The sequence below is a fragment of the Danio aesculapii genome, chromosome 4, assembly GCF_903798145.1.
Source record: "Danio aesculapii chromosome 4, fDanAes4.1, whole genome shotgun sequence".
NCBI classification, from domain to species: Eukaryota; Metazoa; Chordata; class Actinopteri; order Cypriniformes; family Danionidae; genus Danio; species Danio aesculapii.
In genome coordinates, this window is record NC_079438.1 from 30805472 (window position 1) to 30822295 (window position 16824).

The 16824-nt window shown below is 31.6% G+C and overlaps 1 protein-coding gene across 2 annotated transcripts in view; it reads left to right on the forward strand.

Moving 5' to 3' along the window:
* Positions 1–16824, forward strand: part of gramd4a (GRAM domain containing 4a) — a 102114-nt gene that overhangs the window by 71358 nt on the left and 13932 nt on the right. For both annotated transcript variants that reach the window (XM_056455440.1, XM_056455441.1), the window contains exons 5-12: positions 4037–4098; positions 8488–8623; positions 12703–12728; positions 12829–12920; positions 13332–13423; positions 13869–13917; positions 14016–14087; positions 16130–16173. In XM_056455440.1, the coding sequence (XP_056311415.1) occupies positions 4037–4098; positions 8488–8623; positions 12703–12728; positions 12829–12920; positions 13332–13423; positions 13869–13917; positions 14016–14087; positions 16130–16173 (573 nt within the window). The remainder of the gene's footprint in view (positions 1–4036; positions 4099–8487; positions 8624–12702; positions 12729–12828; positions 12921–13331; positions 13424–13868; positions 13918–14015; positions 14088–16129; positions 16174–16824) is intronic.

Genomic DNA, 16824 nt, shown 5'->3' on the forward strand with positions numbered 1-16824 from the left:
ATTTATACAGCACACAAACACACAGACATGGCTGAGCCTTCTGTCATGTGAATGTGACGCTGACAACGGAGTTAAGGATGCGAAGAAATGCGAGTTTATTAAGAATAGTCAGGCAAGCAACAGTCAACAAAGGGGCAAACAGATGTAAACAGGCAAATCCAGAGTCGTGGTCATAAAACAGGCGAATGGTCAAAAGTGCAGGCAGCAAGCAATGTAAAACAAACAAAACAAAGCAAGGTTCAAACACGGAAGGCAAGGAAACATCAGTATAACAAGACTCAGCAATGTTTGTGTGTTAGTGTGCTGTATAAATAGTCCAACTAATCAGTCTTTGAGCAGCTTCAGCTGTGAGAGTGTAATCAAATGGATCAGGAACCGGTGTGTGTGTGGTGCATGACTGGATCTTGTAGTCCATATAATGGTGGATTTGTGTGTTTACCAGCGATCTGCAGTCTGGATTGCTGGTGACCGTGACAGTCATTCTGGCATTATATCATGAGTGACATAAAATGGTCTAAAATTGACAATAATATCGATTATCACAATATATTTTGGTGCAATATAACCTACAACAAAAAATAGATATCGTGACATGCCTACAGGGAGATGTGTTGAGATATGTATTTTGAAGCTGAAATGTAAACAGATTTAACAGAAGGATATTTTCATGATTTCACAACAACAACAACAACAAAAAAAAAACAGTAGTAAGAGCAGAGTGATATGACACGACGCATAAATGACCATTTAACACTTTACATGTTTATAGTTTACATCTGTTTGTTGTCTCATTGCAAACATATGCGGCACATTTCACAATATACACGTTAAACTACAAATCCTTAAAATTAATGATACACTAATTTCTTTTGGAGCTCACTAGAGTTGTGTTCCTCCAGATTATTTTCTGTTGTTTTTTAATATAATTCAGTTTTATTTAATAGAATTATTAAATAAATAATTATTGCTGTTGAAAGACTTGCTTTTGGGGTTATTCATACACTGAAAATACAAATAAAAACAAATATGACAAAATAAAATTTTTTATGTTGCTTTAACTTATTTTAAGAAGTTAATCAGGTTTCAACTAAGTCATACAAAGTTAAAGTTAAAATCTTTAGTCAGTTTGATTAATGTAAGTTGAGATGACTAGAAAAGTTATTTTGATTCAACTAAAAAAATAAGGCAGCAAGAATATGGTAATTGCTAATAAGTTTCCTTTTAATATTCAAATGGATGAACTGTGAAAAGAATAACGACACTTCTTTGTACTCATCGAAAACATTTCACTGGCTGTTTACCAGAAGCAACTCCTCTAATCTATGCAAAGCATCATGGGACACAGGAAAAAGGAGGATAGTGTGTGATAAATTGATGTGTGTTGTCAGTGTTCAATGACCCGGTCCTGTTGTCTCTCTGGCTGTCACAGCAGGACAGGCCGCAGTCAGATGCAAATGCAACACACACTGAGATATAAAAATAGCCACTACATCCCACCCCCGTGACCCTTCAGCAGGAAGTCAATGTCTGTACGTATAGAGTCATGAACGGCAATATGTCAGTACAGAGTGTTCTTTCCACTGAGGTCGTGTCAGCCCCTAATTGATTCAGATTTGATGGAGGACAAACGGCAGGATAATTAAAGGGATAATGAAACCAATAAATGCAATTCTGACAACATTTAACCTTATGTTCTGAATAATTCTTTCCTCTGTGGAACGTTCAGTTTTTTATTAGTCACCAAAACAGTTACATTCTTCAAAAATATAGGTTTTTTCCACAGAATGTCAAGTTTTGAATGAAATACGAATGAGTAAACGATGAATGTTTTGGGTGAGCTGTATTTTAACCTGTAAATATGTTTAGAAGATCAAAATGTTGATGAGTTGTGTGTCATCATGACTTAAGATAAAGCGCACAGTTGGTCTCATTTATTAATAATTGGATAGATAATTCTAATTAATATTCACATTCAGATTTTCACAAAAAGAAAACACCTTTCATCAACTGGACAACACATGCATACGAACATTCATTTGTTTTTTAGTTTGTTCTAATGTTAGTGGAACTTGAGAATCCTTAGTACACCAAAATATCAAAGGCTAGTCATTACTTTTTCATATGTGTGGTTTCAGTCATTACTGATTTTTGTATTGCATTTTTTTTTTGTGGAGTGGTGGTGGTGAGGGAAGATTAAAAATGCTTTGGGGGTTTTTAACATAAAAGCTTGCCAGTTTTTTAAATGTATAAAGATTTGTATTCATCAGTTTATATAACTTTTTTATAACTAAGATTTCTGTCAAAACAGGCTTTTTCAGAGTGATTCTGTGACCATATGTGATTTATTTTATTCAATGTTGTGTAGATATTGGGACAATTATTTTAAAAAAAAACTTTTATCAACAGTTGAATTCTAATCTCACAGCAATTTGTAACCTTTTTTATTTAGTGAACTTTGCTTGCTGAAGCATAGGTTGTTTTCTTGTATTTAAAGTGTCTTAAATTTGACAATATTAAGCCTTAAAAGGTCAAATACACTGTGAAAAATGCTGGGTTCTACACAATTCCTTTATATTGTCACAACTATTAGGTTCACTTAATTGTTTTTTATTATTATTATATATATTTTTTACAAATTTAGGTGAATTGAACATAAAAAAGTAAAAAATTGTGTTGGTTCATCTCATATTAAGTAAGCAGTTTGAACAAGCATCAAAAGCAATTTTGGTAACACTTTATTTTGATGGTCCATTTGAGTATTAGTAGACTGTCTGCTTAATATCTGTTGATACTGCTCCTTCAACAGACATTTAACTGACTATAAGAAACTTTGCAAGTACATGTCAACCTAATTCCAACCTAACAGTCTACTTATAATCTAATGAGAATTAGTTGCAATGTAACTTAAATTTAACAAATGGACCATTAAAATAATGTGTGACCGTAATTTTTAAGTGTAGTTAATTTAATGAGTGGTCTTAATTAAAACAACAAATAGCATTTTTTTTCTATCGAAACCCAAAAAAATATACTAATGGTTCCAGCAATAATGTGTTTAATTATCTGTCATATTCCCTAAAAATAACATCTGCAAATGACTAAATAATTAGCACTTTAATTAGCACAAGGAAAAAACATTCATCCAAAAAATGAAATAAATCATAAATTTTATTTTATATATATATATATATATATATATATATATATATATATATATATATATATATATATATATATATATATATATATATATATATATATATATATAATTATTTATTTATTTATTTATATATATATTTATTTATGTGAGCACAAAACTAGTCTTTTGGTTATATTTGTGGGAAAAACTAGATACATTTTATTATCTTATTTTTATTTAATGGCAAAATCATTTGAATAGTAAGTAAAGCTCTTGCTTCATAAAGAAATGTTGTCAATTTCTTTATGTAAATGTATCAAAACTTAATTTAAGACACTTTAATGGCAATTTTCTAAATGTACTGTATATTTTTTCCCAGATTTCAAATAGTTGCATCTCAGACAAATATTGTCTTATCCTAACAAACCATACATGACTAAGCTTATTTATTCAGTTTTCAGATTATGTGGATATCTCAATAAATAATATATATATAAACTGCTTGTTTTTCAATACTTCCATTGCTTCAATTTGTTTTGGAATTCTTTGGAATTTTCTTGGAGTTTTAAGGATCTATCATTTATCACATAATCTATCATTTGACCTGATCTAAAATCAAATTTAAGAGGATTTTGATATTGTACATTGAGAATACATTAGAGCGTTTCTGTTATTTTAATGTATAGCTTTATGGAATGCAAAAAATTTGAAGCTCATTATCTCAAAACTGCTCAGAATGCAGAAAGAACCATATTTAAATATAAATAAATGTTATATATAAATGTTAAACGATGGCAAGTTATGAAACACTGTAATATGTACAGTCCTTCTGCGTTTAGATTTAGTATGAACTGAAGATGTTTTAGTGATGTTTGTTTTGTTTGTCTTGTGGTTCAGGTGTGAAGATTCTCCACCTCAACCTCCACGGAAACAGCAGACACCGGCAGCTAATGGCACAGGTAACACAACCGTCAGCCTTATGACAGAAATAATGAAACAAAAAACTACATACAGTAGTAGATCAAAATAATTAAATTAATGGATAGTTCACCCAAATAGAACATTCAGTCATCATTTACTCACCCTCCACTCTAAACCTGTTTGAGTTTCATGCAATTTTTCCTGACTTTCACACAGTTTCAATTTACTAGAACTTCTGTGTTAAGCTGCTTTGACACAATCTACATTGTAAAAGCGCTATAGAAATAAACAAAGATGAATCTTCCTTCAGTTAAACAGAAAGTTAGCTTAACTTTTCAGATTTGAATTGTAATGCAATAATCTGCTGCTTTGAAACAATACTTCAGAAAAACTTGTTCAGTGTCCAACAGAAGAAACTCACAAACATTTACAACCACTGGAGTGTGAGTAAATAGCGAAAAATATTCATTATTGAGTGAAGTGCCCCTTTAAATCAAGCAATATTTGCAATACGTGAGCAATATTTGCAATCTTAGAATACAATGCAGTGAGCTTAGAGAAAGAAATTCATACAATATGATGGACAATATAGTTTAATGATCAATATATTTTACTTTCAGTGCTGAAAAATATTGATAAATATTGGTTAGTTTAACTGAAAATATGTAAAGTTTATGTTTATGCTTTTTAGAGAAAATTGTTTTCAGTTTGTCCAATCTTAATGTTATGGAGTGTGCAATTGTATGTACAGTGGGGGAAATAAGTATTCAACACGTCACCATTTTTCTCAGAAAACATATTTCAGCTTAAAGACGCAGCTTAAAGATGGCTCTCATGTCGAAAGTGAAGTCATTGCATTGCTCAGGTGTGAGTTTTTCAAAGACTTAAACAGAGTGTAAAAATCTTGATGATTCTGGGGGTTTCATTTTTCCAAACTGATCCTTATTCTGTATTTTCTATTGGATTCAAGTCAGGTGATTGGCCGGGCCATTCTACAGCTTGATTTTCTTTCTCTGAAAGCATTTGAGAGTTTCATCGGCTGTGTACTGAATCATTGTCTTGCTGAAATGTCCACGCTGGTTTCATCTTCATCGTCCTGATAATGTAGATGTTGGACTGAAGCAGCTTATATTAATTTACAATGAGAAAGGGCAGAGGGTTGGCTGAAGAACTACTGAGACATTTCAGCTACTGTCTAGGCTTTCACTTCCTTTCTACACCTCCTCTTCTTCATGTGTTCAATACTTTTTTTCCTGTGGCATTTCATTTTTATTCCACATAACTTCATTTGTAAACTAATTAGATTTGTTTGTTTCATTTCATATATGTATTTCTTTGGTTGTTATTAACATCTGGTGAAAATTTCAAGTCAACAGCACCTTTAGAAATATGTTTTCTGAGAAGAATGTGATGTGTTGATGTGATGTGTACTTATTTCCCCAAATGTATAGCTCATATTTCGCCTTATAAATCATAAAATTATGACAAACATACTGAACTTAATGAAACGTAAGCTTTATAAAGGAACAACATTAAAGAAAAAACTATGTACTGTGAGGTATTTATTTTTCTGTTTTTCAGTCTAAATTATAAAAACAAAATGTTGTTAAAAATCTGAATATGTACTTAATAAGTACTCTTACATATTACAAACTTAATAACACTTATCTTATGTAAAAAGTTTTGTGTCAGAATTTGAAAAGACAAACATAGTTATTACTATATTACAGTAATGGGAATATAAATAAGCGACGTTACTAACAGCGATACTTTTTTCAGTAACGAGTAAGCAAGACGAGACTTACTGACTACGTTTACATGGACATCAGTAATCAAATTATTTGCTTTAATCTAATTAAGAGAATAATAAGACTAAGGTGTTTACATGAGTTGCTTTTTGAGTGTTACGTTTATTATCCCGCTTTACATGTTATAGCACATAATTCGATTAACATCATTGCTTCACAATGCTATCCGCATTTCCTCCGGAGTTTCATGCAACGAGATACTGGATGCAACTATGAACTGCTGGAAGAGTTGTTTTAATGGAAGTTTATGCCACATGCTGAGTGGAAAAAAAAACCCTCTGCATTTCATGATGCAGGTGTCTGTGGTCTGCACTGACTGGGTAGGTGCAAAGAGTGTCAAACGTGTGTGTGTGTGTGTGTGTGGACTGTCCTGTCGCAAAACGCGGCGAAAAGTCCTACATGACAGTTATAATTCGATTAAGGTGTTTACATGTCTGTACAGCACTTTAGAAATGTGACTAAAATCGGCATACTCCACAATTCTTAATTCGATTTCTCTTAAATTCTATTATGACCTTAATCTGATTCAATTAATCAAAAATCGCTGTTTACTTGGTTACCTCTTAATCAGAGTATTGTCTTAATCTCAATAAATCGAATTATTGGTGTCCATGTAAACGCAGTCACTGTTTCCCCCGTTACAACGCCATTACTATTACTCACAATAAAATATGCGTTACTATAACCGAGAACACTGAAGCGAGCAGCATCTCTCTCAGCCATAGGACATCTTTCTCTGGGGGTTGTGGGTGTGTGTGTATTCATTCGGGGCTGGGGCGGGACACATAACCAACCAGTATGATGATTGGTGTGTCTGTGAACGTGGTGTAACTAAGAACATAATGATTGGCTTAGATAGAGTACATTTTCATCGTTTGTCAATCAGAGGCAGAGTAGGGTGGGTGTTCACACAAGCACACGCACAGTCAGTCGCACACACCAACGACCAGGAGAACGATGGCAAATTCAACAAGTTTAAAGGTAGCATTTATAAACTGGATATATAAGCACTACTTTTCTCTCGTTGAGGTGAAAGGCAAGAATGTTTATGTATCATGCAACTTATGCCCAGGAAAAAAAAGAGTCTCTTTGCGTTGGTGACAAGTAATTCTAGTCTAATGAAGCACCTCACGTTGTCAAATGCTGCTACAAAATTAGTGGCTAGGCAGGTGATAATGTGAGCTCTGCTACCAAAGGAGGAGACGAAGCCACGACGTCAAAGCAAATAAAACTTCATTTTACTCCACCTCAAACACTTATTACTCAGAAAGAATTAAATAAAATAATATCTAGATATATATAGTTCAGGACAAGATGCAGTTGTCTCTCACATTGTCCCACAACAACATTAAAATAGTGTAGATTAGTTTTATATTTATTTTATAGGCATTTGACAAATTACATTTTTTACGAATAGTTTTTTTTTCCAATAGTTAGTTTCCCTGGTAATTAGTTAGTTTCATAATTATGTAACTAAGTTACTTACTCAGTTTGTTTGTGAGAAGTAACCAGTAACTATAACTAAATACTCTTTTAAAGACACATGCCCAACACTGCTTATAACATACAGCATGCACAAAATATATACGAGCAATATCAAACAAGTGGCAGGGTGATATGGCTGTATTTCAGCACTGGTGGGAGGCATGCATTGGCTCGAGGCCACAGGCCAAGTGCCTTAGTGACCCATAGCCATATCGCACTGCTAAGAGTGTGATATTGCATTTATACAACAGTTTGACAGCATAATCGTGTGTATAAAAAAGAAAATCAAATATAGAGAGCCTCAAAAATCATTTTGTACGAGCACCTCATGTCATCACAAGCCACCACAAAATTAGTGGCTAGGCAGGTGATAACATGCCAAAGGAGGAGACGAAGCCACGACGTCAAAGCAAACAAACTTAGATAGAATTGAACAAAATAATATCTAGATATATAGTTGAGCACATGCTGCCATTGTCTCTCACATTGACCCACAACATTGTAGCGTAGATTAGTGTACAATGTTTCATATTTGTTTTATAGGCATTTGACAAATGAAATTTTTTTAAGTAACTCAATAGTTATTTTCCTTGGGAATTAGTTATATTTATAATTATGTAACTTAGTAACTATTTGTGAGAAGTAACTAGTAACTGTAACTAATTTCTCTTTCAAACGAGAGTGACCAACACTGGTTATTACTTATCTGTTAAAAACAACCATTAAAAATGAGTCAAAAATCTAAAATTGTCTTACAAAATGTAATAAATTGCACTTCTTTTTTGATTAGCCTTTTTTTCTTCCAGTCATTTGTATTAAAGCACAAACTGTCACTTTTAATCCTGTTTATTGACATTCTTTCTACTCTGTGGTTTTAATTAGTGATTCCGGAATCTCGGCTTCAGGAAAGCTTTCAGCTGTTATTTTAAGCACTTGTCTAAATTTGTAGACCATCTAGGCCAAAGCAACCTCTTTTGTCTGAGGCAGGATATGAGAATGTAGAGCACAAACTCTCTCTCTCTCTCTCTCTCTCTCTCTCTCTCTCTTTCATTAAACCATGCACTGCTTGATTCAGATTAATATGAATTTTAATCTTTATGAATTAAAACAACTGTGTCTGATTTCTAACCATAGACAAACAGCAGAAGGAGACGGTGTGTTCGCGGCTTCACAACTGGCTGTATGATCGCTTTGGGGTTTACATTGAAGATTTCCGCTTCCAGCCTGAGGAGAACACAGTTGAGGCTGAGGAGCCACTAAGTGCTAAAAGGTTCGTCAAAGGAGATTATTCATATTTCCTGTATTTAAAATTATGCGCAGATGTAAGCAGAGTTCAAATCAGGGTGAAATCACTTTTAAACCATTCACTGCTCAGTGCTTTCATTTCCAAAGCTGAATTGGATTGTAAACTGCTGCCCCCTAGTGGTTAGGATGCTGCTTGTAATAAGTTAAGCCTAGTGGCAGACAAAATCTTTTAAGCATGTTTGTTGCTAGAATGAGAATTATATATATATATATATATATATATATATATATATATATATATATATATATATATATATATATATATATATATATATATATAGTTGAAGTCAGAATTATTAGCCCCCCTGAATTATTTGCCCACCTGTTCATTTTTTTTCTCCCCAATTTCTGTTTAACGGAGGGAAGATTTTTTCAACACATTTCTAAACATAATAGTTAATAATAATAAATAACTCATTTCTAATAACTGATTTCTTTTATTTTTGCCGTCATGACAGTAATTAATATTTTACTAGATATTTTTCAAGACACTTCTATACAGCTTAAAGTGACATTTAAAGGCTTAACTAGGTTAATTAGGTTAACTAGGCAGGTTAGGGTAATTAGGCAAGTTATTGTATAACAATGTTTGTTCTGTAGACTATTGAAAAAAATATAGCTTAAAGGGGCTAATAATTTTGACCTTAAAAGGGCCCTTAAACAATTTAAAACTGCTTTTATTCTAGCCGAAATAAAACAAAGAAGACTTTCTCCAGAAGAAAAAACTTTATCAAACATACTGTGAAAAATTCCTTGCTCTGTTAAACATCATTTGGGAAATATTTAAAAAAGGAGGACCAAAAGGGCAAAAGGGGGCTATATATATATATATATATATATATATATATATATCATAAATATAGAATTATTTATGTTATTGATTTAAATTACATATTAATTATATTTTATTTATTGTATTTTATTATCTACCTCTACTTAGCCCTCAAAGTAACTTAGCCCTCAAAGTAATGTAAAAAAGTACTTATAACACCATTAAATTGTATTTTATTAACGTCTACCACTACCCTAACCCTAAATTTAATGGAGGTTTTTATGTTCAAAATGAAGTTCATGTACTTTTCAAAATAAAAGTAGACAAACTCTGTGGTTCTGTCAAATTATGTATTTCTCAGAAGGATAGTTTGCACACAGAAAAGGAGATTCTGCCATTATGTACTTACTTTTCAGTGGCTTTCTTTCTTCTGCTGAACACAAAACAAGATATTTCGGAAGAATGTTTTGAACCAGTAGCCATTAACGTCAGAACCTAAATACTATGGCAGTCAATGGCAGTTTACCCCATCTAAAAAATAAATATACTTTAAGGTCAATATTATTAGCCCCCTTCTTGATTGTCTATAGAACAAACCATTGTTACACAATACTGTTGTACAATTTGCCTTACTTGCACAGTTTAATAATCTAGTTATAGTAAGTCTTGCACTTATAAGCTGAATATTACTGGCATCTTCCAAAATAACTAGAAAAATATTATGTACTGCCATCAGGGCACAGACAATACAAATTAGTTATTAAAACAATATTGTTTAAAAATGTGTGAGAAACATATCATTGTTAAACAACACTTCACAGAAATGTCCAAATGTCATTTTGGGTGAACTACTCCTTTAATATGCCATACTTAGACCCTGTCACAAAAAAAGTATGATTACATTATTGGCACATCAGACACAAATACTTGATCACCTAATTTTTGTGGTCCAGCCCTCATTTGAAGATCTGGCCCAGTTCTGAAGAGCCAGCCTTCTTTTTAGAGGGTTGCAGTTACACGTACTGTTTGTCTCTTGAAAGTTTTTCCTATGAATATTCTATGATAAAATTATCTATTTATTACAACATGTTGTTTTTTTATTATTTGCACCATTCTATTCGATTTATTCACTTAAAAAAAGAGTTGAGGGTTTGTGATTTTTAGACCATTATTTTGATAAAATACTGAAGCTGCTTTTAGAATAAAATGCACATTATTAAAAAAAATTCCAAAAAAACAACCTTTCTGAAAACTCTTAAGCATACACTGTTTTAATTGTATGCTGCGATGCACAAAGTAAAGCATTATTTAATAAATATAAAAAATAAAATATGTTAATAAATACATTAATAAATAATGCGAGATGTTCAGAATGTCCATGATACTTTTTTAAAATTGTGTTTTGTCAAGCATGAATGAATGAATAAATGAATAAGTAAGCAACCCAAAGCAGATTTTGAAAATACTGAGATTCCACGAAAGATATTCAATTCAATTCGATTCAATTTAATTCAATTCAATTCAATTTAATTTAATTTAATTTAATTCAATTCAATTCAATTCAATGAGTCTATTCAATTTAAAGTTTCATCATCTGAACATTTAACACCAACATTTTAGTTTGTGTTTAGATAATGTGGTACTCTTACTGAGGTCTATTAAAGGGACAGTTCACCAAAAAAGGAAAAATATTCTCACCGTTTACTCACACGCAAGTTGTTTTAAACTTTTATCAATTACTTTGCTTTTCTGTTCAACACAAAGGAAGATTTCTGCCATTGACAAAAATATTATGGAAGTCAATGGAAGTCAACATTTTTCAGTTTATCTTCCTTTGTGTTTAACAGAAGAAAGAAACTGAAATGGTGAGCAAATTATGTCATTTTTGGGAGAACTATCCATTTAGGACTAGTCTTTGTAAACTTTGTTAACTTTTGAATTCACTTGCTTTGTTTGTTTCATATGGTTATTTTGAAACCTGGCTTTTTGTGGATTTTGGTAGAAAGCATTTGCCATGCAGGTTTTGTAGGTCTGATGTCCAGTCAATGCATGTAACTGCTTCAATTATACATGCTGCTATTAGTTCTATGTCTGCTGAATGCCCCCTCAGGGATTATTGAAGTACATCCATCTGTCTCAAAAGAGCATTATTGAGTGTGTGCTGCCCACCGCTGTCGGCTTTCATTGATTTACATGGTTTAAGTGTCACTTTGACATAAAAATACAAGACAGCCTGTGGATGGTGGAAGGAATAAGTCATGTTATTGAAGGCAGGGGAACGTTCCGAGGACATGAATGCTGAGTGGGCACCTTGATGTCAAAATGACATAAAAAACATGTCAAAAAACTAAACTAATCGGTTTGATTTTCAACTGACTACCTTGATGTCAAAACCACATCAAATTGACATCTAACACTGTTTCCTAACTACACGAGACGTGACAAGATTCCAGCTACAAGCAATTTGGCTGTCTGCACCAAATGCAACGCGACACATTACTTTCTACAGCCATTTAATTTAATGTCAGTAGACTCCCAACAAAAAAATGGGAAAGGTTATAATCTAATTAATACATATTTAACCTATTTAACATTAATAAAAGTAGGCTGAGTGACTGATGTTGACTTTTCTGACAGTTCTGACTTTCATTTTCAAACCGTTTGCTAGTTATTTCATTTTCAAGATCTGAGGTAAACGATTTTATGATGCTTCCAGTAGTTTGCCAATAAATATCATGTAAAATGGTGTTTAAACTCACATTGGTAGCATTTAACTCTGCATAAAGCACAAAAACTTTATCTGAGGTGATAATTGTCATATTAGTTTATGATGTTGTTTTGCAGCGATGTCGCAGAAATATAGATAGAAAAGAAATTCTGTGCACTGCTATTGCAAATGGCTATGAGAAAAACTGGATTTAACATGAAAAATATACCTTTGATCATGTGTTGTGACATCGCCTTGCGTTTAGTTAGAAAATGGTGTAACATTGATGTAAAAAAAATCAAAAATGGATTACAAAAAAGGCATACACAAATTTTAATTTGAACTTTCAGACTGATTAAAAATAGTACATTATAATTCTTTTTGTGTCGTTACTTTGGTCAAAAGACCATCAATGTGTGAATGTAAAATAGACATCAAGGTTTTGACATCAAATCGATAACCATTTTTTGATGTTTTTTTTTCAATGTCATGCTTGATGTCGATTTGATTTGAAGAATACTCAAATAGCTCAGACTGACTTTTGCTTATTTTATGTTTGTTTCAGATTAACTGAAAATATGCGACGACTTAGTAAGTGCTTTTTTAATTAATAAAGTGGTTTTGTTAATATTGAAATATTAATAAAAATGTATGGTTTTTACTTATGTTTTTCATGTTTACCTTTTTCTAGAACGGGGTGCCAGACCAGTGACAAATTTCTTAAGGAATCTCTCCGCCTTATCTAACTGGCACTCAGTTTACACGTCAGCGATTGCCTTCATAGTGAGTTTTGATCATTGCTCCATATTTACACATATACATCTCCTTTTTTAAACATAGGTTATTTGAATTAATTATTTTGTAAGACTAGCACATAATAACTCATTTTCTTTTTACCATTAAATTCACGATATACTTGCAATTCATCTTTTCAAAATTAAATTACTTTATCATTAAAATATTATAACTTTGGAACATTTATTATTTTAGCATTGTCTAGTATAGTTTGAATTAATATTTGGAATTAGTTTTGAAATTATTTATGTAATTAGCTTTTTTATTTTAAAAAATTGTCATCAATGTTTATTTACTTTAGTTTTTATTTATTTCAAGCTTTTAATTTTAGTACTTAAACTTGTTTCGAGTAATTCGTATACGATTTTTTGTGTAATTTGTGTTGTGTTTTGTCTTTAGATTTATATGAATGCAGCATGGCATGGCTGGGCTATTCCTTTATTTCTGTTCTTAGCCATTTTGAGGTTGTCGTTGAATTACCTCATTGCCAAGTAAGTTTTTACTTTTTCATAATTATGTTTCATAAGATACTATTACATAAGTACAATTTTGCCAAACCATTTTAGGAGTTAAATTCAACGAGTTAATTAGCTATAACTAATATAATTTAGGGTATATTTGTATATTGGCTGTATATTAGTTGCCTGTCATAAGAATTTTTATTGATGTTATGAATGTCAGCTAACAGTCTATGCAATAACTGTATATTATCACAAATTTAACAGACACTTTAAATAAACCAGTAATTGTTGTAGTGCATTAAGAACTTCTAGTATTGTAGTACAATTAAGTTTCTCAACTTTAAAATTTCACATTTTTGTTAGTGTGTTTCTTTAAATTATATAAATGGAATCAATTTTGTTACATACTGTATAGATATTTTTAGATCAACATACAAATACAAACAAAAGCATTACAGGTTGTTGTTTTCTATAGAGGATGGAGAATTCAGTGGAGTATTGTGCCTGAAGTTTCTGAACCTGTGGTAAGAATTGATTTTCCACCGTGATATTTACTCGTCAGTGGCCTTTGTTTTAGTATGATACATATATAATTTTCCCCTCTTTGTGGTCTGCTTCCAAGGAACCTCCAAAGGAAGACCTGACTGTGTCTGAAAAGTTTCAGCTAGTTCTAGATGTTGCGCAGAAAGCACAGGTAGGCTTTTGTAGGACTATTTTACACTTTTATCTTTCTACTTTTTTCATTCATTCATTTTCTTTTCGGCTTAGTCCCTTTAATAAACCAGGTCGCCATAGCGGAATAACCGCCACCTTATCCAGCATGTTTTTAAGCAGCGAATGCCCTTTCAGCCACAACCCATCTCTGGGAAACATCCACACACACTTATTCACACTCATACACTACGGACAATTTAGCCTACCCAACACACCTGTACCGCATGTCTTTGGACTGTGGGGGAAACCGGAGCACCCTTCAGAATTCCTTCAGTAAGGTTTAAAAATTATGAATGCCCATTATCAAGTGTCACTGTCTAATTCCTGTTTTGATCACTGTCTAATTCCCATTAATCCCCATTATTATTATAATTCCCATTTTATAGGTTTGGATGAATTTATTGTTATTCTATAATGTGGAAAAACAGTAAATAACCATTGTTTTATTTTTTCCTGACAACTTCACTTCAATCTTGATATTAAAGTTTTGTCATATCGCTTGACCCTAATTCAAGTAATTTCATATCCTGATAATGATGTATATCACGATTTAGTAGCATATTTAGGAATTCAAATCAGTAGTTTTATTTATATATATATATATATATATATATATATATATATATATATATATATATATATATATATATATATATATATATATATATATATATATTGTTCAAATGTAAAGGTCTATTTCTTATTTACATATTAAAGTATATACTCAAAAAACTACTCATTCGTATGTGATCATATTTCTCTTTTTATCTAGAACTTCAGGACAAATGTTTTATTAAAAATGTAGAAATATGAAATAAATTATAAAAACATATGTAAAACATAACATAAAAATAAAAACAATGCTAAAAATACTTGAAAAATTGCAACTTCCTCATGATGCTGTTATTTATGTTTCTGCCAGCATTTCCATAATGCCGTGTAACATTGCGCACCTATAAATTATGAAAGAGTATTACTGTAAACAATGTATTTTGTGACACCACGATGTAAACAATGGTGCAAATATGAAATGATAAATCTTATTATTTTGTCCAAATAATATTCAGTTGAACTCAGAATTATTAGCCCCCCTTTGAATTTTTTTTTTCATTTTATATATTTCCCAAATTATGTTTAGCAGAGCAAGGAATTTTTCATAGTATGTCTGATAATATTTTTTCTTCCGGAGAAAGTCCTATTTGTTTTATTTCTGCTAGAATAAAAGCAGTTTTTAATTTGATAAAGACCATTTTAAGGTCAAAATTATTAGCCCCTTTAAGCAATTTTTTTTTTCGATAGTCTACAGTTATCATTATACAATAACTTGCCTAATTACCCTAACCTGCCTAGTTAACCTAATTAACCTAGTTAAGCCTTTAAATGTCACTTTAAGCTGTATAGAAGTGTCTTGAAATATATCTAGTAAAATATTATTTACTGTTATCATGGCAAAGATAAAATAAATCAGTTATTAGAAATGAGTTATTAAAACTATTTTGTTTAGAAATGTGTTGAAAAAATCTTCTCTCCGTTTAAGAGAAATTGGGGGAAAATGAACATGAGGGCTAATAAATCTGGCGGGCTAATAATTCTGACTTCAGCTGTATGTCATCATATTGCACAGCCATAAATTAAATTATGAATACATCTCTTAAATTGTAGGTAACACTTTACAATAAGGTATTAGTTAAGGTTCATGTGTTTACTAACATTAACAAACAATAAACAAAACTTGAACATTTATTACAGTATTTCTTTTGCTAATGTTAGTTAATTTGTTCATTGTTAATTCATTGATCTTACAGTGCATTAACTAATGTTAACAAGCATGAATTTGGATTTTAATCATGCATTAGTAAATGCTAATCTATGATTTAGAAATGCTGTACAAGTATTGTTTATTATTAGTTCATGTCAGCAAATACATTAATGTTAACTAATGAAACCTTATTGTAAAGGGTAACCAAATTGTATGCGGCTTATTGCATCCAATTTAATTATTTTTTATCATTATTATTGCAGAATCTTTTTGGTAAGATGGCAGATGTTTTGGAGAAAATCAAAAAGTAAGTAAATTTTTTACCTTTTCATGTTGAACTACAGGATTCCATGAAGACACATGGCGTATATATATAGGTTTTTTTCTATGCAATGTGTCTTTATGGAGCATTTGTGTTTGCATTCAAAAGGTGTGCTTTCTCCCAAGAACAGACAAAGCTAAAATTTTACCAGCAAACATAAAACCAGTGGTTAAAATAATATGAAAGAGTAATACTGAGCTGTGTTCAAGAGTATAAAGTAAAACAAACCCTGAGCAAATACAGACTGAGTGCTCACCGTCTGGAGGTCAAGAGAGGCAGGCAGAGATGGAGAGAAAGAGAGAGAGCAGAGAATGTGCACAATGTGCTCTCTGAGAATGAAGGAATCTGAGCAAACTCCCTACTACACTGTGATAATTGTACCAAATAGGGCTACACGATATTGGAAAAATCTAACATTGTAATATTTTGTTATTCTACGATATATTTTGTGATATGAATACAATTTCAACCGATGACATGAATATCGCTATTTGGAAAGAATTGATTGTTTTAGATTGATTGGGATGATTTTGTAGGCGAGTGCATCTGCATAAAATCCAATAAACAAATTAAAAGCATAGATACAATAAAGAAAAGGTTACAGTCTATCATCATTTTCCAAGTCTAACAGTATTT